General features: G+C 35.9%; 1 protein-coding gene across 1 annotated transcript in view; it reads left to right on the forward strand.

Annotated features, from left to right (window-relative positions):
* Positions 1-24,671, forward strand: part of LOC134745384 (knirps-related protein-like) — an 84,362-nt gene that overhangs the window by 42,200 nt on the left and 17,491 nt on the right. Inside the window, exon 2 of the mRNA XM_063679421.1 lies at positions 23,939-24,016. Within this exon, the coding sequence (XP_063535491.1) occupies positions 23,939-24,016 (78 nt within the window). The remainder of the gene's footprint in view (positions 1-23,938; positions 24,017-24,671) is intronic.

Below are 24,671 nucleotides of genomic sequence, written 5' to 3' on the forward strand. Positions count from 1 at the left end.
AAGTATAACTTTGACGTTGACTGTACGACCTTTAGTTTAGCCTTACAAGAAAAGTAGAGTAATTGGTTGGGTTGGTTGGTGGTTGGTTGGTAATCTAAGCCGTCGAGGCGTAGATGTCAATGCAGGTTCAAATCCTGACCCAGTCAATTACTTTATCTATGTTTTCAACACTAACTTAAATATACCAAAACCTTAGTTCATGTGTTATTTTGTAATACTTGTCATATGTATTTTGGGAACACGATGTGCGTTGGGAATGAAATCTAACATTAGCATCGCGACATCCCGGACGGCCGTCGTTTAATGACTGACGATCGGCCGGCGGGTCGAGGCTCGTAGAGGTCGGACCGATTAGCTGAACATTATCCAAGCAACGATCTGTCCTTGAAACATACAAATATATCACACTAAGTTACAATAAAGTAACTGTACTAATCTTTCGCATATGTATTTTGGGAACACGATGTGTGTTTGCGTGAAATCTAACATTTGCATCACGACATCCCGGACGGCTGTCGTTGAATGACTGACGATCGGCCGGCGAGTCGATAATCGTAGAGGTCGGACCGATTAGCTGAACATTATCAAAGCAACGATCTGTCCTTGAAACATACAAATATGTCACACTAAGTTACTGTACCAATCTGTTGCATATATATTTTGGGAACACGATGTGTGTTTGCGGAAAATCGAACATTTGCATCACAACATCCCGGACAGCCGTCGTTGAATGACTGATGATCGACCGGCGGGTCGAGGCTCGTAGAGGTCGGACCGATTACCTGGACATTATCCAAGCAACGATCTGTCCTTGAAACATACAAATATGTCACAATAAGTTACTATCAAGTAACTGTACCAATCTGTTGCATATGTATTTTGGAAACACGATGTGTGTGCGTGAAATCTAACATTTGCATCACGACATCCCGGACGGCCGTCGTTGAATGACTGACAATCGGCCGGCGGGTTGATGCTCGTAGCGGTCGGACCGATAAGCTGAACATTATCCAAGCAACGATCTGTCCTTGAAACATACAAATATGTCACACTAAGTTACTGTACCAATCTGTTGCATATATATTTTGGGAACACGATGTGTGTTTGCGGAAAATCTAACATTTGCATCACAACATCCCGGACAGCCGTCGTTGAATGACTGATGATCGACCGGCGGGTCGAGGCTCGTAGAGGTCGGACCGATTACCTGAACATTATCCAAGCAACGATCTGTCCTTGAAACATACAAATATGTCACAATAAGTTACTATCAAGTAACTGTACCAATCTGTTGCATATGTATTTTGGAAACACGATGTGTGTGCGTGAAATCTAACATTTGCATCACGACATCCCGGACGGCCGTCGTTGAATGACTGACGATCGGCCGGCGGGTTGATGCTCGTAGCGGTCGGACCGATTAGCTGAACATTATCCAAGCAACGACCTGTCCTTGAAACATACAAATATGTCACACTAAGTTACTATCAAGTAACTGTACCAATCTGTTGTATATGTATTTTGGAAACGAGATGTGTGTGCGTGAAATCTAACATTTTCATCACGACATCCCGGACGGCCGACCGGCGGGTCGAGGCTTGTAGAGGTCGGACGTCGGGCCGATTAGCTGAACATTATCAAAGAGACAAACATACATAACATACACAAAACACACATTAACACAACAACAACATAACACACAACATATTATACAAATATGTCACACCAAGGTCTAGCCTACTCGATATCTCTGTCTATAAAACCACAACACAAGCCTCCTATGAAGAATATAATCATTGTGGTTTGTGGTTGTATTGTTTTTACAACGAATTAGTTATACTTATTTTTTTTTTTTACTTTACAGCTGCCATCAGATAAGCGGTGATAAATAAGAGTGGCGGAAGTGCTAAAAAAAACCAATAAATTTAATGGTGTCTTTTCAAACAGCATTAATAACAATTTTTATCTAAATCAGTAGACAAAACCCAAATCAAATATGTAGTTCAATGTGAGTTTACAGTTTTGGATGATTGTGTATAAAATATTCCACAGTAGCCGCTGACGCAAGGTGAATGATGACCCGTCATTACGGGAAGGTCGGCCGTCCAAGGTTCCCCGAGAGGATATTGAGACAGAACGCAGAAAAGTGGTCATTACCTGATATGATAGCTTATTGAATACACGTTTTACCATATTGCATGATCGCGTTGATGTCCTTTGTTACTAAAAATGTAACAAATATGTAATAAATCGAATAATGTTATTAAATATTTCGATTTGTTATTTTAAGTAGTCGTACTACTTATTAGATATCATATTATACGAAAGAAAAAGTGACTAAAGACTTCAGTGCCCAGCCCTGGGCACTACTATAAAATAACGAGTATTTATAAAAACCTGATAAGTTGAAGACTTAGGAATATGATCTAAATGATGTTCATCGACAACTATATATAAGTATTATTATTCACAGCGACGGGACTTAATCGCGTAAAATAGGTTTTAAATTTACCTCCAACGTTTCGAGGACGGCGTTGTCCCCGTGGTTTCGGAGAAGACTGGCTAAAATTACTAAAGTAACTATAAGTATCTGTAGATGTTTTAACCTCTTAACGGTTTGACATATTAAGTATTGTAAATATTTTGGTTGTAAAACTCATAGGTAAACTAATACCTGTAAATAAAAAGGAAAATATGTTACTCAAGTTATAAGCTGCATACAAAATCACTGAAACGATTGATAAAAGATTGTTCACTCAGAATGCCATCATCACTCATCTGAAATACGTTGTTTGTTTTGCAGGCGGCACCCTGTAAAAAATAACTAGTGTTAGGTACACTACAAATACATATGTAGTAACAATAAAACACATTTTTGACAACGCAACTAAAAATCTTATAAACAATTTTTGCACCATTTCCAGTGCGTGGCTAGTTGTTAAAACCTAACCGTCCAATATCAATATTTGCCGCGACCAATCCGCCATGCGCCGACAAAGTGGCTATCTGATCGCGTGCGCAGCGCTGACACTTGAATGCGATCCTCATCCATATTGATCGCTGATCGACGATCGACGGGTGAGGGTGCGTGTGCATTATCATCCGCTGTACGCTTGTGGTACCTAATGTTTGCAGGAGCATTCTACGAAAACATCAATTATTGTCCTTTACGAAACGCTACGGCAGCTACCCTAATAAAACGTATTAGCTGCTAAGAAACACTACCAATCTTAAAGCCGAGTACAACAACAATACACAATAAGAATGCTAATAATTAGTGTCCTAATTTTACTTCTCGCAAGTATTAAAACGGTGGTGTCCCTTACGAAATATTTCATGGATTCCTGCAACAAAACATTGGAGACTGCCTATGTTAACGTGACTCTAAAAATACTTTTACAACATGCATTTATCATTGATTCGGCGACTTGTTAAAATGTTTTGAATGGCATGCAGTTGCAGATAGTGACTCGTATTACTCGTAATAATTTGGTTGAATTAATTTTGTATTTTTCAAAATAGTTCAGAACCGTCTGCGAACGATGCTATTTCCACTTTCCACTATTTTTCCACTTTTAATTTGTTTCTAAGAATTAATTTATAATTTAGTGGGTTTGATTAGTAAATCAGTAGGAGGTTGTAGTGTTTTGAATTCAGATACGAAACTAACTACGTATACGGACGTAGTATGTTTTAGTCTTAGTTTTATTTAGCTTTAGTTAGTGTATGTTTTCTCTTCGATAAAGCAGACAGATCTCAACGATAAATACCTAAGCACCTCAATGATTTACAAGGGATATACGTCAACCCGATTGTTTCTAAAACAAGAAAATATACGACGAACGTTACTCGCTTTCTCGCCTTTGGACAGTTTGGACACCCGCCATAAGCGGTAGCGGACGGGCAGTGTGCTCAGCGCTCGCGTCGGCGCCGTGTGATCTAGATCCCCTAATCCCGGCCGTGATGAATCTAATACATTTCAACTGCGCGCGCGGTGGGAAGTGGATCGCTTTTTATGCCGCGCACTCCTGGGCGGCAGGTTTAGATTATAAGGGAATTTAACGGTTGACAGTTTCTTATACTATGTTGTTAGCAAATAAGCGAATAGTCTGTAGACAGACTGCAGTGTCTTGTAACGACGCTTACGTTAAATAAAAACAATATTGTCGTTTACCCATGACAATTTCTTCTTCTTCAGTCGGTCCCTCAATAATGAGGATCGTGACATCATGTCCTTCTGCTGAAGACCAGGTTCTTCCATAGGGTTATGTTCCGCGCCAAGCGCATGGCCTCGTGTAGTTTTAATTGCATAGGTGCCGTAATTTGAGCACACCATCTAGTGGGAGGAGGGCCCTGAGGTCTCGTGCCTTCAACTTTGCCCGTCATTATTACTCTTTCCAGGCTATCCGGAGAACGACGTGAGAGGTGTCCGAAGTAAGCAAGCATTTGGTCCTAGCATATCATTGACAGCCGGCGTCCCACCCATGACAATTTACCCGTACCTAACTACGATCAAGAAAATATGTACTAGGTAACAAAAAGCAAATATTGTTGTAGATATGTTTCAAAAGTCAGATTTATCAATGTCCAATGAAAGCGAAGCTTCTCTTCATCTACCTATCTATCCCCCACACAATCACGTCAATGTGTGAATACCTTGAAAATGAGGTTATACGTATTGTCCACATAAAACAAGGTAGATAAGTAAAATATTAGATCTAGGTAGTAAGGAAAATCATTACGTACCTTTTTAATATGTATGAACAAAACGTTTGTAATATGCCTACATTTACATGAATTTTAAATGTTTGGTTTGATACTGTGTAATCCACTACTGCATGGATTTTTCCTTATTAGCAATAAATACATTGAGTATTGAATACTATTATTTGGGTTAATATGCATTTCTAACGAACACTACCTCATTCATTTCATTTTTGCGTCTGAGTTGGTACTCAGCTCTACCCCGCATCCTAAACGAGAATAAGACCCTGAAGTATACGTAACCCAAAAAATAGTCACAGGTTAAATTAACTTTGTCTTTGGACATCATTTAGAATCATCCATTAAACTTACTTGAGAAAAGCATATTTCGGATCTTTTATTAATTTTGTCAATTTTTCCTACTAAAACGAATGTCACGGCAAAACCCACTAAGGGGACATTTAAGCCGACTAAGGATCGGTTGCACCAAACTGTTTGTCACCGTTAAAGTTCGCTAAATTTTATTGTATGGAAAGTTTCATAGTAAACCGCCGCGGCGAGCCGGGTGACATTGATCAGTCTGTCAAGTGCGGATGATGCAACTGGCACTAAATTGTCAAAGATGCTCAACAAACACAAAATGAGATCATCATTTAAAACTGACTTTATATTAAAGACAAAGTGGCATTAACTACAACTTATACTTAATTGCGGATTAAGTACAAGTGGTCGTTAATTACAATAATCGCATTGGATGTTTCCCATATGTTATGTACTAGTTATACAATATTAATTACTGTATACATAATAGATGCGTCTTATCTTCCACGGCCAACTAGTACACATTAGTTAGAACATAAATAGTGCGAAACAGGACAGCATATTTGTATATCTGAGTTAATGAGAAAATACATACTTATTGGTCTTCAGTGATTCATATATATGTATTTATTGGTAAAGTACATATATATGAATCGCTAAAGAATGACTATGCTTGCAATGTAAGCATTATCCTACTCATTATAGTCATTATTATATCAACTGGCCCTGACATTATGTCAAAAGGACCTACTAACTGCAAAGGATTTAAAATGTTTATGTAACAACGCAATCATAAACAAGCCGGGTTAAAATATTAAAAAAATATTTCGTTATTGCACCTAGTTTATTAATCGATATTTATTGTGTCTATAGAATGTATTAATTATATTTACTTAAATTCGTTAGATTTATTTGATGACTTTACACTACTAGGTACACCAAAATACATGATTGTCCCGTATTATTATATCATGCATCATATTATCTACTAAATATCCATCTTCGATAGGAGTCAGTTCCAATTTCAAACACACATAGGCCATCTATTAACAGCCAGTTATCAAAAATTCAATAAAGCGTAACTTAATTCAAATTCGTAACCCACATGTGACGTTCGGGACCGCCGGGCGCGCGCATGCGTAAACGCCGCCGAGTGATTGGTCGCCATTGCTCCGCCCAACTGTTGCGCAACGGAACCGATCTGTATCACACCGCTATATATAGATCAGTGTCACTGTTAGAACGTCACGGTAGGTATTTAATATTATGTTCCGTGTGTTTGAGAAGGCAACTTGCCTGTTGAAATAGTTTCGTATATGCTAAAACGGATAAAAGATAGGTACATCATAAAATCAAATTTGCGCGTAGGTATGCCGGCGACGCACATTTTTATTACCTAAATATTCGTCTTGCATACCTTAATATTGCAGAAAAAGTAACACAGCCATATTTGCACAAATTCCCCGGATGCATTGAATAATTATAAAATAAAATAAACACAGACTAGTCAACTTTTCCGTAGAGTTTTAGTGGTAACAAGTTTTTTACACCCTAGGACATCTTAGACATTAACCAGAAACCAACACCATGATATACTTACTTAGGGTCGGTTGCACCAAACTGTTTGTCATCGTTAAAGAGTTCGCTAAATTTTATTGTATAGAAAGTTTCATAGTAAACCGCCGCGGCGCGCCGGGTGACGTTGATCAGTCTGTCAAGTGCGGATGGTGCAACTGGCACTTAGTATATTGAATACAATTTTACTGCGGTCTTCATTTAAGTTGAAACATGTACGTATGTACTTTTAAAAGTACCTACTGCGTTCATTGCATTGGTCAGTAAAATTCACTCAACGAAACATATTTTATAAATAACAGAACATGCTGTCAAAGCCTTTTATGTTCGTTTCATCCTCACTAAGCCCTAAACCTTTTAACCATTACTCTATCACATCCGACAAAACATCCTATCTCCATTCATATTTCATAATGAACTACGACTTTTCTCCATTATTGCAGATCCTAGCCTAACCATTACACAATGGTTGTGCAAATTTCTTTTCTGCGAATAGATTTTATGACTCGCCGTTTCAGAGCGAAAAAGCACTAAAAGGAAATAACAAGAGCATTCCAATTTGCACCGTAACATATGTTCATTAGAGTGCAAAGTTATTTTTTTTTTGTTTTATTGCCGCTTTTGTTTCGCGGCTCTTTCATGCGCCGACGCGGTTTTTGTTGCTCTCAGGGTTCGGTAAGAAGTGTAAAAAGCAGTTCTAAAGAAAAAAACGCTTTAAGACTTGTTAATGACCGATATAAAACTTCCATAGGAAAGGTCCATCGCTCTGAATTAAATGCATGTTTTCTTGTTTGCCTATTACAATAAAAGAGTTAAAAAACCACACCCGTTTATCGCTACAAAGATTTTACCAGAGATTTCTAGAAAGGCTTCAACTAGAAACTTCGTAGAAGGAAGTAACTAGCATTAAGTACCTTTTTTATCTATGACATAAATTAATCGCACTTAAACTATCGTGAGACATATTGCACGTGCACGACGTACAACCGCCGCGGACACTCGTGCCTGAGGATGGATTCCCAAAGAATCCGAAACATGTCGCCAAAAGCGACTAAAACTAATAGTGAGTAAAAACCGTACTGATAAATATTATGACATAAATTATAAATATTAGAATAATTAATTAATTGAAATAAATATCATATACGAAGGAAAAAATGACCAAAGCCTCCAGTGTCCAGAGCTCAGGACAGCTCAGGTGTGCAGGTGTGTGCAGAGAGTTTATTTCAGTTTATAGTTTAAATAGTAGTGTGTCTACTTGAAAAACCACAAATTAAAATATTTTCATAGAAAATAATTTAATTTGTTCTTAGAGAATTAATTAATTACTTATCTATGAAATTCAGTTAATTAAAATGAGCTTTTTTCCGTCATTATATCAAATATTTATGTTATACATACGGAACTCTGTTCATATTGCAGACCTTTTCACGGATATAGATTATTGTATTCATTGTTATTGTTACCATTTTAGCGTAAATTCGCTTGTTCACTAATTACTGCAATAAAATACCTGGGTGGTATGAGCCGACCCGAACACTGACGTATGCAAACATCGACATAGTAAATACTTATGGCTTTCTACTATTGTTAAAGATATTTAGTGTATGAGATAAGAGTTAATCTTTGTTTCCATTCGCAATTTTTGGATATACCCGTTTAAAAGGTTAGTTTTTTCGTTTTGCTAAAAAAGAGGTTTGTTGCGGGTAATTATTACATCATTTGTTTGTATCCGCATGTTTACAATACGCGCATTAATAAAGTGAGTTATCTAACAGAATACCTTTTGTCATTAGTGACCATTGTGCCCACTTGGGTACACCTGGGACGGCGTTTGATTCGATTTTCTACTGTAACCCTACCTCATAGCATTAAAACAAATTGTGGGTTTCCAAAAGTAGGTGTGGGCCCTAATGAGTTAATTCAAGAAGCCATTAATGGAAAATTATTGTTACATTTAAAATAACAAAGATCATCGTTATCACGTAAAAACGTAAAACGTAAAGTAATAAAAATTAACACACGGTTTAATATAATTTTTTTAATAAAAAAAAGTTTTTAGTTGCTGAAACTTATCGAAGCGCATATAGTATTATGGTAGTTTTAATTTCTCCGTAATAAAATGTTTAGCTACATTACAGGCTAACAAGACTTTAGATAAACTTTTAATCTAGAAAAATAATATTGCTCTTTAAAAACACCTTCAAGAGAACGATAAAAATAAGTTATCCGAGTTGATTGACCTATTAAGCCCTGGTTACAATACCTAACTATACTTAATACCTACATTGGCATCAATTAATATTCAACTGAAGTTAAAACAATAACTAATTAACAAATCGTAGGTACTCAATACTTCGACACAATTAAAAGACGAATGTCTGAAGATCAACGTGGTTGTTATATCGTTATAGAAATATGTCCGATGGTTATTCGACGCTCGGATCGATTTAGAGCATCGGAAGCCATTGTTTTTTGACAATGCTACGCCTTTATATGGCACGTGACTGACGTGACGGACTTTTGCTTTGACATGTCACTTATACTTGCGTTTTGGTATAGCAGAACGGTGCCTCATTTGACAGTTACACGTATCGTTTTAGTAGGGCTAAGATGGTTTTTAGGGTTCCGTACCCAAAGGGTAAAAACGGGACCCTATTACTAAGACTCCGCTGTCCGTCTGTCCGTCTGTCTGTCTATCACCAGGCTGTATCTCATGAACCGTGATAGCTAGACAGTTGAAATTTTCACAGATGATGTATTTCTGTTGCCGCTATAACAACAAATACTAAAAAGTACGGAACCCTTGGTGCGCGGGTCCGACTCGCACTTGGTCGGTTTATTTACAATCTGTCATTATTCCCCTGTCACGTTCTAACAAGTACGAAAGTGACGCATGACATGACAACTGATAAAAATGCGACCATGATACCGCCGCTGGTGTTCATAAACAACGATAAATGATATTGATATCCTTTTTTGCTGATAGTAAATTAAAACCGTACAACATAATAACTATGTTGTGTTTTTTATAGGTTTAGGTAAGACTTGGACAAAAATGTGATCCCGCGTCTTTGTGATTACCTACTTGTTTTATTTTCCTCTCATAAAAAAAAAATCTTACTTAAGTAGTGGCCGAAATATGAATCGAATGTATTACAAATGCCTCGTATTACTAAACGGCCTAGCATACCCTCGGCCGCCTATATCATACTCGGCATCTCGGCTTATATCAAGAAATAAGCCGAGTAGAAGTTTAGTTTGTGAAACCTACTCGCTCTAATATCTTTGAATTATAATTTCTAGTCAGTCAAAGTCCTCAATATGCTCCAGTCAGATAGCGTGACTCAGCGAGCGCTTAGCCCGCTGTTGTTATAGCAACGATTAACTATCTGTAATTAACGGTTATAATAAGTAACATTTCAATTAATCGGAGAATCGTGCCAACGGACATTTGTCACGAGCTGAAGTCTCGTGATTCAACTGTTCACCAAATTCAGTTTGAAAGAAATAGCGTTTTAATAGAGGCAGTTATCCAGTTGTTTTGTTCAGTTTGTATTTACAATCAACTATGATTTAATGAAATAGCTTAGAATTTTCAAGTATTTGAAGTTAAATTTTTAGAAGATAGCCCTAGAATTTATTATCATCTATTATTTATTTAGGACAATGTGATGGTAATCAATAACTTTCTGTAATGGTATATCTTATTATATACATATATTATTAGGTATAATTACCTACCTTACCTACTAATTATATGCTTTTCTGTATAAGTATAACTAATGAAATTATAAATTCATAAATAAACCAATCAACAGCGACCTAATCTCAACTCTTGACATGAGAATCGCTGCAACGAAACGCCGGCCTAAACTGCAAAGTATCACTTACACCAAACAATAGGAGAATTACATATAAAAAGTCGTCTTCATGCTATTGTACTTAGCCAATGGCCAGTCATGGAGCATTCTTTATACGAAAAAGGTCTTAAGAGTTAGAAAAAATATATAAATGTTAGTTATTTTTACGCTACGGTATTCAGTTCAGGGCTGTAATTGCTATCGCTTGATTAACGTGCGACTCAATCAAACTACCATAGGTCAGATATCCAAAAAAGTTGCTCTATTATGGACCGTAAAGTCATACTTATACGACTATTGAGGCAATAACTCGCCTGCGCTCAATAAGCGTATGGAATACAAGTAACAGGGCAGGCCATAGGTCACAGTCCATACAAATCTCTAATCCATACTATTATTTAGATCCGTAACTAATAGAGGAAATGATTATTTGTTAAATTGTCAATCAATTGGCACCTATTCAAGTGTAATTTTACTCTGACAACTCGATTATAGTAAGCTTCAACGGTTCGACGATTCGCATATTATTGGTTCTTGATTAAATGTATGTCACGTCTCAAAAGTAGATATTTTTTGTTCTAAAGCTGTCATTCGACATGACGTGATATTACAGTTTTTAATCAAGCGTAGACTGTCATCTTCAGATTATGATACCTTAAATATATTTTAAATATTATAAAACAATATCATACTCGTAATTTCTAAGCCTGACAAGGTTAACATGCAAAGAAGACTTATTTTTACATTTACTACGTGACTATTGCGCATCCGTTGACATTTCTAAATGGATCCCTATTTTATATATTTCTTTATTTTAATCCTCGCATTCAAATTCAATTCAAAATTTACATTTGCAACAGATGCCAGACAAAACGCCAACTCATTCCACAAATCGTATTTCAGAACGTATTCTGGTAAAACCTTTTCTTTAATTCGGACCCGAATCATTCATTCCAATTTTCAAATTTGAATTAAGAACGCACTGTCACTTCGTTCTCTGTGTTACCCAAAACGGCACAACTTGCAATTCGTAAAATAGAAAATATTAGATTTTTGCCCTTTTATGTTTAGAATTAAGGTTTATCAATTGTTTATTTAACTGTAAAGGTGAAATTGTTCGAATGCATTCCATATTCATTGATGAGGGTTGGTTTCGTTTGACGCAACTGTTGAAATATTTTGTCACAACAATTTGTCATGGTCTGTCAAAATGTGTTGCGTCATGACTTCATACGCGACCCCCGAGGGGCACTGACGTGAATTATATCAATTAGATATAATAAATCATGCGTTTTTAACGATAACCGATCGATCGTCTAACGGAATCCTTTGCCTTCTTTGAATGACAAATATTCGATTGTTAAAAATGACAAAAAATAACAAATTTTGTTCCAAAAGGGGCGCGCATTTTTGATTATTGATTGATGATACATTTTTAAAAATCGCTGTATCTCTTTACATAATTTAACGATAAAAAAATCTTAAGTTTGGATAACTTCTAACATCGTTATTACAAGACAAAAGGTAACATACAATTCATATTAGTTACGCTTATTAAGCTGTTAATAGACAAAAACATGTGTATGTTAATCGCGCTTCACGGGGCATGCGCCCGAAAGCGATGCGCGCTTAATTGTGCGCGAAACGATCTAGATATATTTTATGTTAACGTCGTATTAATAGATCATTTAACACTGAATTAACACTTAATATGTGTGACGTGGCGTTGATTTTAATACTATTGCATTGCATAGGTAGATAGGTACTTTATTTGAAGAGTTTTCAATTGAAATATTCTTACAACCAATTGAACGTATACATATTTTTGACCAACCGCTGTCAAAAAGCAAATAAAAAATTTAGATTTTGCATGGTTTGTTCCATTACCTTTTAGTATTTTATTCATTCATTCATAATTTAAGAGCATGGCTCTTGTCGGTGGAGTATGCGCCAGTTTTCTCGGTCCTCGGCCAGGTTCTTTAATATTTTATACTAAGTCCATTTTAATTATAATTAAATTATCTTTCTCATTATAGTATTTATCGAGTGAACACTCCGTATTGCCTATTTTAATTAACTTACATTCCGATAATAGTTTTAACTTCGCGCTTATAGGACTACAAGACCCTGTATAGGTTATTAGAGCAATTAATGTCACTTAGCACCTTTAGTTTCCTCTAATTTTCTTCTCAAGCCTACAAGTTTAAATACCTGAATACTTCTATCAATTTAAATGTGTATAGGTAGTTATAGGAACAACCGAAATAATTGGAGGTACTGTGAGTACAGTCAGTTACATACTGATCTCAAAAAGTTATCTGTTGATTAATAAACACATTCAATAGAAGCTACAACTCTAACGATATATATACTATCTAAGGTTACTTTAAGTATAGGTTTTAATTACTTTTCTAATCTTAGGTGAAAGAGGTATGCCTATGAGGGATGTAGGCATAAGTTCGCCTTTGTTATTTCAACTATATATCTGATGTAACCTCTTTTCGTACAATAAAGTGTTTATTGCTTACCAAAGATAGATATATTATAACTCCGTAATAGATGGATACAGTCTAAGGAAAAAACGTGCCTCGAAAATCAAGAAAATTTTATTCTCGATCAGAGAGCGCTACTAGCTTTGGCCTACTCTTGTATAGATGGCGTTGACGGTTTCGTTTGTTTTTTAACAATTTTAACGCATATCAGTGAAAGAACATGGGTCAAAATCATAAAAATAATTAATGCAAATAAAAAAAGTCATTTATCCATATTTAAATACGTTACATTACATTATTTTAACGCATTTTTATAAATTTTCATTTTTAGTTTTAAGGTGTGTCGATAGATGGCAGTGAATTTACTGTGGTTACAAAATTTACTATGACAGTACCGCTCTAGTATAAGTTACTCTATGTTGCTTACTTACTACTACAAATGGCTCAATCAGTCTAATGACATTATCTACCAATGACAAAGACTGTACAAGCGTGTTGAACAACGGAATAATGATTTTTTGTATATATTATATCGCTGACTGTACATTGACTCTAATTGGATTGTACGGTAAGTGAGCGGATTCCTCATGTTAATTGCGTATTTATTCACGTTTGTCGCGTTTATCGCCTAAGCCAGCGTCAATTAAAATAATCGCGAGCCTTCACCTGTGCTTTATTTATTGAACTTCACTGTACCTACGTATTTGTTTCGGTAAAGGTTTTACTTTAATGTGACATAATTACAGCACAGGGCGGACACGCTATACATCAAAAATCACTTGCGTTTCTATGTGTAAACGGCACGTCTTTACACGCGTCATGCGTCATAGTGTGAGTAAGTTGCTTAAAAATAGTACTGAGCGGCAGGCAAACGGCCGTCAATCTGCTGTCGCGGGGCGAGGTAATTCGAGTCGGGGCGGGGCGGTGCGTGACCGCTCTGTATGATAATACTATTACTTAATCTGTGTTTACTGTACGCATGGTAAACGATTTTTATGTATAAAAGAATCAATCACAATTGAGAAACTGCGCTGCCCTAAAAACGTGCACTAATTATCAAATTGTGAGCCGCTTTTCCCTCAATAGATCAAGTTAATAATTAACAAATACAAGTCTACGATAATTATTTGCAGTGGATTAGTTATGAATTGATCCGACGATCATTGCCCATAATAGCTTTTTACTTTTTTATTTACTTTATTATTTTGTCGTGGAAGACTATAAAACAGTGTCTCGGCTTTCGGAAAAGTGAGGTTACAGGGATGAAACGTTTAAAACTGTAATAGAATGACCAGAGTCCATTGATTTATAACCTAAGTAAATAACCTTCAAATCTTCAAGAAAAGAGCGTATATCCATCATAAATGCCGGCAACGCCCTTGCAACCCCTGATATCACAGGTGTCAGGCGATTCCTTTGATAGTTTGCCTCCTATCTCATAAAAAACCGGCCAGTGCGAGTCGGACTCGCACACGAAGGGTTCCGTACCATAACACAAAAAACGGCAAAAAGTATCACGTTTGTTGTATGGGAGCCCCACTTAAATGTTTATTTTATTCTGTTTTTAGTATTTGTTGTTATAGCGGCAACATAAATAAACCATCTGTTAAAATTTCAACTGTCTAGCTATCACGGTTCATGAGATACAGCCTGGTGACAGACAGACGGACAGCGGAGTCTTAGTAATAGGGTCCCGTTTTTACCCTTTGGGTACGGAACCCTAAAAATATACGGTCGCTCTTTCGTCGCCAAGACTTACGGCAATTTCGCAGTTCGCAATCATGAATATGTATTGTGGCTAGTCGTGATCGCACGGCATCCGAAAATCAGGTGTACGGGAGGTCGCAGGTCGTGGTGATTCGCTCGTGCTTCACCGAGGTCAGGCGTACTACGTTATGCACTCGGCCACAGTTTGTATAGGTAGGGCGTAGATTGTGTTCAACGGATGCACACGTTTTTAGGATTCCGTACCCAAGTCAAGTACTCCCTCCCCTCTCGCCAGCTGAGAGGGGACAGGAGCGGTAAGTCCCACACACCCCCCCATCAATGGCCTTCCCGCGGTCGGGGGGACGGTGCGTAAATGCATTTCCCACTCCGAGAAGAAAAATAAAAAGGGTTCCGTACCCAAAGGGTAAAAACGGGACTCTATTACTAAGACTCCTCTGTCCGTCTGTCTGTCTGTCTGTCCGTCTGTCTGTCACCAGGCTGTATCTCATCGACCGTGATAGCTAGACAGTTGAAATTTTCACAGATGATGTATTTCTGTTGCCGCTATAGCAACAAATGACAACAAATACTAAAAAGTACGGAACCCTCGGTGGGCGAGTCCGACTCGCACTTGTCGGGTTTTTTTAACGGTCTAAGTGTTTTTCGTATGAACCAATTCTTATGAATGAATTCTTATGAATAATATCATGATTATTGTAAAATTTACTTTAAAGAATCCTATCGTTTTCTCACTTAAAGTATTTACCTTACCTAGATTCCGTAAAAGTGAAGCTCAAAAACCCTGTACACTTTGCAAAAATAAAACGGATAACGTTAACAGTTGACGATCTACGTCGCTGCGCCAAGGACACTGTGTACCGTTTCCAATGCGACGTCATTACACGATAAGGACACTTATTTCATATTACAGTAAAACCATTTAACTATAGACCAGTAGATATTACAACTATGGTCCACATTGTCCACATATTCAACCCGTAATTAAATATAATTACCAATATTCTGTTTGGTTTTTTCTGAGTTATTTTTAGTATTTCTAAATATTTTGCCATAGAAATACGATTTTCAAATAAAAGATCTTAACAAAGATATCGGAGATAGGTTTTTTTTATAGTTGCGAGCTTTTGGACTAAGTATGGGTGGTTTGGCGGTACTCACATTTTTATTAACATAGATATATAGAGTTTACGATACGACTACGATTTAGATAAAGCAGCTGCTATTACATTATTATAATTACTTATTTATATTTATTTATTTATTTATTTGGGCATTATTTTAATTTTATAAGTCAAACCTGTATATTTTTAATTATAAAACTAACTTGTGGATCGTTTTACAAAAAATAACTCAGTTTATTTCATGAATCTCTATAGTTATTTCTTGAATTGCGTGCCATACGGATACGGACGTATTCGACCAATGCTTCTAAGAGATCACTGCGGTACGATAACGATCTGTCGGTGTCAAAAGTGACATTTCTTCAACCAAAAACGTCACTTTTGACACTGACAGATAGGTATAGCACCGCAGTGATCTCTTAGAAGCATTGTTCGAATTGGGCCTGTAGTCTCGCATGTTATCTAGCTTCACTAAATTCTCATTCCTAATAAGTTCGCGGTATCCGCCAGTATTTTATTATAAGTTGTAAAACATCAGGAAACTTAAAATAGCAATAAAATGGTCTTATAGAAAAGCCGCGATCTCGATAAGTATTAAACCTAGGCTAAGTAACCCTTTTAAAGAGCAATAAAAGATAACCTCCAATAAAATGGTTTCATAACAAAAAAGGTCTCTTTTTAATGCGCACTTTCCGCGCACTTAGGATATTTTACGGGGAAGACAACTATAACAAGCCGCTTGAATGCTGCCTTATAAATAACCTAGTTGCAATCCGTCTCTTTATACCAGGAGGCGTATTTCGATTGTAATAACAGGTTATAATTTGATCTGGATTTGTAAATTAATGCCAAAAACGTCACTTTTCATACTGACCGATGACATCCATAATAAATCTAGGTCAAATTCATAACCTGTTAAATACGCGGAGCAGTTACTTTACGAAGACGATATAACATATAACAATTAATTGTTATAACTAATTCGATATTTATTTGTGGTTTATGTAGAAGAAATCAAAAATTACTTGTTTCAAGTAATTGAATCTCTTTTGAGACTTTTTAAGGTATAATATGCATAAGCCGAAGCATTACGAATTAACATCTATCAAAACTAAATCAAGTCAGGTACGGTGCGCAAAATTGTATACTGCTTTGGTGTAAGATGTCTTTTTTTTGTTTAAATAAGTTGGTGATACATAGATTCATGATCATAAGGATAATATTAACGCATAGTTGTATTGACTTCTTTTTATTATTTAAATATGTCATTATTAAATTAAGTGTCGGTTGGTGAAAAAGGTGTAATCCAAACACATGCACATAATAATAAATTAATTAAATTAATTCAAACCTTATCTTATTGTCTTTGACGACTGGTCTGGCCTAGTGGGTAGTGACCCTGCCTGCGAAGCCGATGGTCCTGGGTTCGATTCCCGGAAAGGGCATTTATATGTGTGATGAGCACAGATAGTTGTTCCTGAGTCATGGGTGTTTTCTATGTATTTAAGTATTTATATATTATATATATCGTTGTCTGAGTACCAATAACACAAGCCTCCTTGGGCTTACCGTGGGACTTGGTCAATCTGTGTAAGAATGTCCTATAATATTTATTTATTTATTATTATTTATTATTAATATTTATTGTACACTAGCGACCCGCCCCGGCTTTGCACGGGTAGTTCAACTAATTTACACAAAACCTTTACAAATTATACATATAAACCTTCCTCTTGAATAACTCTATCTATTAAAAAACCGCATAAAAATCCGTTGCGTAGTTTAAAAGATCTAAGCATACATAGGGACAGGCATACAGTCAGCGGAAAGCGACTTTGTTTTATACTATGTAGTAATGTAAATTGGGTTTCTTTTATTGTTGGTCATTAATAAAAGTCTAATAAGATGTTACGGCCAATTATAATAAAGTTGTTTTAGCACCTTACCTTTTGAATCAATCACCTTATCTAAAATATCAAAATTATACGATTTACTTATAACAGGAAACTAAATGTCAACTTGAGCGAAATAGAAAAAAACGTTTAAATGAATTTAAAATGACAACTGCAAATTTATTTGTATAATTTAATAGGTAACTTGTATTATACAACAACAATTAGTCAACATGTTGGATAAATTAGGATACTTTACAAAATTTTGCAAACCTTTCAACGGGATTCTAAAAATAATTATTACCTACATAGTTTTGTCTTTGCAGACATCCAATGATGTTAAGTGCTTTACAATGCATGTGCTCGAAAAGTGCGTTTCCTACGGAGACTTTTTTTACAGTACATATGGTGCTACTTTCTCGCACTAGTGCGGAAAAGAGCACTTTTCCGCACTAGTGCTTTTTGTTTTCAATTTTTTAATAATTAAACTTATCTGCTATGATATGTTTTTTTATTTACTCGCACAATGCATAGTAAAATATTGTATGATACACGTGCGTAAAGATGATTTCCGCACTTGTTGCATAAATAGCTATAATAATACAGAAAGTTCAACCAACATTGGTAGATCCCAATTTTTATCCATATTTCTAGTATAATATAATAATGCTATCTTTAAATACTCGTATCTGGTAGCACTTACTTTTTAGGGTTCCGTACCTCAAAACGAAAAAACGGAACCCTTATAGGATCACTCGTGCGTCTGTCTGTCTGTCTGTCTGTCTGCCTGTCTGTTTGTCTGTCCGTCTGTCCGTCTGTCACAGCCTATTTTCTCCGAAACTACTGGACCAATTAAGTTGAAATTTGGTACACATGTAAGTTTGTGACCTAAAGATGGATATGTAATGTAAACATATTAATTTTAAACACGGGGGCCACTTTTGGGGGGTAAATGAGAAAATTAAAATATAAAGTTTGTCAAACTACATCGTGTTACATATCAAATGAAAGAGCTCATTGTGAGAATCTCAAATATATTTTTTTATAATTTTAAGATAAATAGTTCAGAAGTTATTTAAGAAAATAGGCAAAAAATGACCATTCCCCCCTTTATCTCCGAAACTACTGGGTCAAAAATTTTGAAAAAAATACACAAAATAGATCTTTACATATAGGTTATCTATAGATCACCGGAAAACCTATTAGAAATGTGCAGTCAAGCGTGAGTCGGACTTAATTACTTAGTTTTTGATCCGACCCCTACGGGTTTTTTAAAGACATTTCACATAAAAAATACATTGCTTAAATTGTACTGTAATGTACGGAACCCTTGGAACGCGAGTCCGACTCGCACTTGGCCGGTTTTATTTCATATCCTATAAAGATCCATGCAGTCCTGACCCCTACTTGATGGGAACTAAAACACGCCAACACATAGCTCTTTGGTGCAGTAAAAGCCTAGTCACATCTACCTCGAAGAAACCATGGTCTAAATTGTCAGGTAGTACAAACGACGAGAGCGAATTTCATTATTTTCCTACTCCACAAAAAAGCAATAAAAATATTAAAATCACGTGGATATTCGTGGCTTTATGATATCGTTACTAGGGATTCAAATGTATAAAAGTGGTGTATCTGAAATAGATCATTTTTGCAGTCGGTATAGTCTCGATGTTCCCGCGGCATTACGAATTAGTCGCGCTCACTTATAGACACCGCAGTTATGCCGGCATTGTGAGAACTGCCATATCGCGGCCCGCGATTAGTGCTGTTCCCATATTGTAAACAGATCACGTTTTATGAAAAACGAGGAAACGAGGGAACGTTACATAACAAAAACCTAAATACACGTGCGTGCTATGTCATTATCTCAATGCAGTTCACCTGTAGGTATAAAAGAAAAAGAGGCCTACTTAGTTTTTGTGGATTTTAATAGAATAAAAGAGTTAAAAAAACCGGACAAGTGCAAGTCGGACTCGCCCACCGAAGGTTTCGTACTTTTTAGTATTTGTTGTTATAGCGGCAACAGAATTACATCATCTGTGAAAATTTCAACTGTCTAGCTGTCACGGTTCATGGGATACAGTCTGGTGACAGACAGACGGACAGGCGGACAGACGGACAGTGGAGTCTTTAATAGGGTCCCGTTTTTATCCTTTGGGTACGGATCCCTAAAAAAATAGTAGTGGACGGCCATGGTTGCCTATCAAACTACACTTGTAACTAAAAAATCTGGTAAATTTCGAAAAATGGATTAGGTGTCCTTTTTTCCTACATTAAGAACGAAATTTGCCCTGTAATCGTTTACAAAACTCAATCCCTCATCTTTGCCCTCCATATCATTCTTTACCAAAACAAAACTATAGGAATCATTTGATTCACTCACCGCACCTACTATATTTACTCCCTGGGCGTGTGAACGCGCGGCCCTGTCATTTGGCGGGCATTACAGAGTTGCCGACGCCGTCCGAGTGACCTCCGTGGGAATCTAGGGACAACTTTCTTTGATCTCCTCTGATATATGGCCGCCTGGTACTTTTCATACGATTTTATTGATCATTTCATACGTTTCATACGATTTTATTGAACGAGAATAGACCGCGAGAAAGACGGGACATTAAGAATAAACGAACGTAATTTAGGAAAATGTATCCAACCCACATTTTTTTTTTTCAATTAAATTTAAACTTTCTGTAAAAAAGGAGTCAGATTAATTTTGAAACTAACATTTCGAGGATGGATCCTTTGCGCTAAACTACGTCCAAATTTACAGAAGTAAACGTAATGGAAGAGTGGAAATATATTAAGCAATATTTTGCCTTCGAAATGGATTGCAGACATAAAAATTGTTTAAGTGTAAAAAACAAAAAATATATGGCATAAGGACCCGCGGACGTTGGATAAAGGTAACTAAAAGTATATTTAGGAGTATAAAAATACGGATTCAAACTTAAAGCACAATCCAATAAATGTTCTAGAACAAAAAGGCAATCCCAAGGAACATGAAATAATTAATATGCTAATTGTGTGTCGAGATTTCATTCAGATAACTGATTATCCAGTGACAACCTTTTCGGCTCGCCATTTTTCGTCCTCATGTCATAAGCCTTCAGTTTATATGGTTGAATAAACAGCGGACCTTTCAAACCATATTCAACTTTATCTTTATTTAATTAGTCTTTATGTTTGTTTGTCACCATGGCTTTAAAAAATTAAAGTACAGGGAGTCAAATTAATTAAGTCGTAAGGTAAAAATCGATCCGCTGCATCGCGTTACATGCTCGAATACACGCTGATTCGGATAACGCAGTTGCGGCATTTTGCATCGAGTTCATTGACCGGAGAGAAAATTTAAATTCAATATGACAGAGTAAGAATGCTTTCACATTCCTAAGGGTAGTCAGAAAAATATATACAAAGTTACCTGAGCTAATGCTTTATTTTCTAAAAAAAAAGTTTAATCTTTGAAACGACATTGTAGTTACTATACTCATAACATAACTCACTAGTTAATGTCAATGCAACAAAAAGGGTAAGGTAAAACAAACATCGTAGGCCAAACGACTAAAAAAACCAAACAGCAGGACTACCAACCATTAAAAAAGTTAAAAGAGCTTAACAAGCGCGGATATCATAAAAACGACAAATCATCGGGCGACATTCCCTTAAAACAAGCGAGTGCTTGTAGGGAATCGTGTTCGATCTAATTTAGAGCGGGCGATCGGCGATAAGCGGCCGAGCTCATGCGGCGTGATTTACTCCATGCCGCGCGACCATGCGGCTGGTGTAATACTGCTGAGATGCAGTAGGGTTTGGAATAAATTTTCTGGGAGGTTTTATACGTAGACGAAAAATTTCATTTTCATTTTATTTATTTTCCATTCAATCAGCAACTAACTTACTTAATGTCTAACATGCATTATTTCGCTAAAAACAAATAATAGACATACAAATTGCAATTTGGTGTGATCTAGAGCGAGGAATCGGCCATGAGCCATTAACTTTTGCGGTTTGACTTGCTATATGCTCATATATGGGGAACATTGCCATTGCTGAAATGCATTGGGGTTTATAATAAGTTTTCCCAAGTACGGTCGATACAAGGATTTCGTTAGTTTAAAAAAAATTACGTCTAACGTAATATGTTAGCGGCAAAAAGAACAGTTGCTCATTCATAAGATTTGCCATTAGGCCATCCAATTAGGCTACTTAGTTTAAAGACTAAAATGTATCTTAATAATGTTTATATTATCTTTCACATTTATTTCTTGATAATTTAGGGTCAACGTAGATTCTTGATTCGCTTCACGCAGCGTGCAAAAATTGAACATATCATCGTACAAACTAGGGTTTGAGTAAACGCAGTAAGCCGAGTCACCGGGCACCTGTGACTGTGACGGGGCGTCTAGCCTGCAGCCTAGGGTTGTTTGCAGTGTACAAACATTTGTTTCATGTTCATTGTTGAGTACTAAAATATTAATTGCTGTTAAGATGCTATGCTGGTATTATTGCTTCTGTTTGAAAAGTTATTTACTGTAAATACGTTACCAACTAAATTGTAAGTACTTTTTCTTTGATTTTTTTTTCATAGAAACTCCTAACAACTTGATACAATTTATGAGATATATTTTCTAAAATATTACCTACTTATTTCCGAACATATTACAAACTTATTAATTTTGATTAGTACCCACTGACATTTATTTATATATTCGTAGCTATTTATATCAAAAACGAATACTAATATCTCACCGAAATCTAAATTTAAGTGTCATTATTGTTAATGCTCCTAAATATCTCCAAACCCAACAGAATTCTTTACACTTCAGTAAATCTCATAACCCCAAGGTGTCCCGATGCATATCGACTTGATTAACTAGTTATCTTTGGATGTACCTACATATTTATATTTTTAAATGAGCACCTAATGAGCAAGCTTCCCAATGTGAAGATTTTCTTCTAGAATGTAGAAATTATTTCTTTGGGAATTTTGTCAAGCATTTTAAACTGGTCGAATTTGGATTAAAATTGTTTGCAAATCATATCGTTTTAACGTAGGATATTATGAAATGTTTTTTCATAGTTCCATCACTTATTGCTCTAACATATTCCAAGAGCACAATATAGTTTGTGGTCGACAATTATCTGTAAAGGATTCTAACAGGACTTAAAAAATGTAAACTTATAATAAGTTTGTCAAAACTTGTTATTGGATTTAATTCTTAGAGGAATTAAAGAAAATTTTACTACTTTGAGAAATTAGTAGAAATCATTTGACATATTATCACAATATAAATAATCGATATTTCTTTACTTGAAACCCTTTTTACAGATCCACAATCCAATTGCAATCTTTTACGGATTAAACAAAGTTATTACACGTATAAATACCTCCTTGTTCCTACATCGTATTAGCAAAAGGACATTTAAACTGAAATATGATTCTTAATCGCACGAGCGAGTGTTAAAATGTATAACAACAGAAATTTTATTCAAATCCTGAGTAATGGAAGTTAGTGAACTTAAAACCGGATCAAATCATTAGAATTCAAGGATTTTAAATTACAGTAAATGCTGTTTGGGCTAAATAATGCTACATCTTCACACGTCCAATAATCCTATAACCAGTCTTAAACACTTACTTAATTACTATAGTGCTATAAAACTTATAAAAACAATAATCGAAAACTAATTAAACTCAACACGTAACCGATCGGCAATGCGAGAAACCTACGCAAAACTAACCCGACAAATTGAAATGGATTAAAAAGTAAAAAAACAGCGCAATAATAATCGATACATAACGATTCTGAAACATACAAGAGATTTTATCGAAGCAATATCATGCACTGTGGTCCTCGAAATTAACAACTAAATGACTGATTGGAAAATGGTCGGTTTTGGTCACGGCGTATTAATAGTGAATTGGGTTTCTGTGCCGGGTTCGCGCGCACTTTATGTCGTCCGATAACACCGACAATATTGCTCGGTTTGAAGGTTTATTTCTCTTTAGTTTTCGCTCGGGCTTCATTTGTTGTGTTTAATTTGTTTTTCATGCAGGTATATTTTTGCTTGCATTTAGTGTTCACGTCATCTAATTATATCCTAGAATTTTTGCATATTTGAGTTCCTTTTTTATATTGTACAAAACATCTTAACTTCAATTTTACTTGAATTGAATGAACATTTTGCTAATACGAAATTGCGTCACGTTGCCTAACTTGGATGTTTTCTTGTTACAGATGAACCAAAAGTGCAAAGTGTGCGGTGAGCCGGCTGCAGGCTTCCATTTCGGGGCCTTCACATGCGAGGGTTGTAAGGTAAGCTTCCAGACACTTTAATTACTTACGGTAGTTTCACTTTTAAGTCAATAGCTTATAGAAGCTATACCTAAATCTTCGAGTATACATACATATTCGCTATTCCCAAACGAAAAGGAAGAGCTTCAATTCCAAGAGCAAAAGAAAATATCTATAACAAACAATCATTTCACAAAAGTGTCAATCTATACTGAATGAATAAATACCACACCCAGTGCTCGTATCAATTAAATGTATGAAGTACAGTGTAGTGAACTTAAGTTTTATGCATCAAATGCCGGCAGCCTACAATCACATGCATTATAGATTTCGTTTTATAATCGGCTAATTCCTCTTCTTATTATGCAATAATCCCCTAACTTTAATAACAATTCTTAGAGTAAAATTCGTTCATCGCTAATTACAACTGATTATTAAATATAAACTTAACCATTATCCTCTAATTAACCCATATCCAACCTTATATTCAAAGCCATAACGAGTATTCGACGGTAAGCTGATGTTGGTATTCTAAGGTAATATCCGGGATCTTCACTTCAATAAGTCGATCAACACGCAAAGGATCTGATACCGATTTTTTGCCGAATCTAAATTAGACCAAATACTAAAAATAATGCGTTTCCCTTTAATCGGTTTTAGTATTATGTTTCCTTAT

The sequence above is a fragment of the Cydia strobilella genome, chromosome 11, assembly GCF_947568885.1.
Source record: "Cydia strobilella chromosome 11, ilCydStro3.1, whole genome shotgun sequence".
NCBI lineage: Eukaryota > Metazoa > Arthropoda > Insecta > Lepidoptera > Tortricidae > Cydia > Cydia strobilella.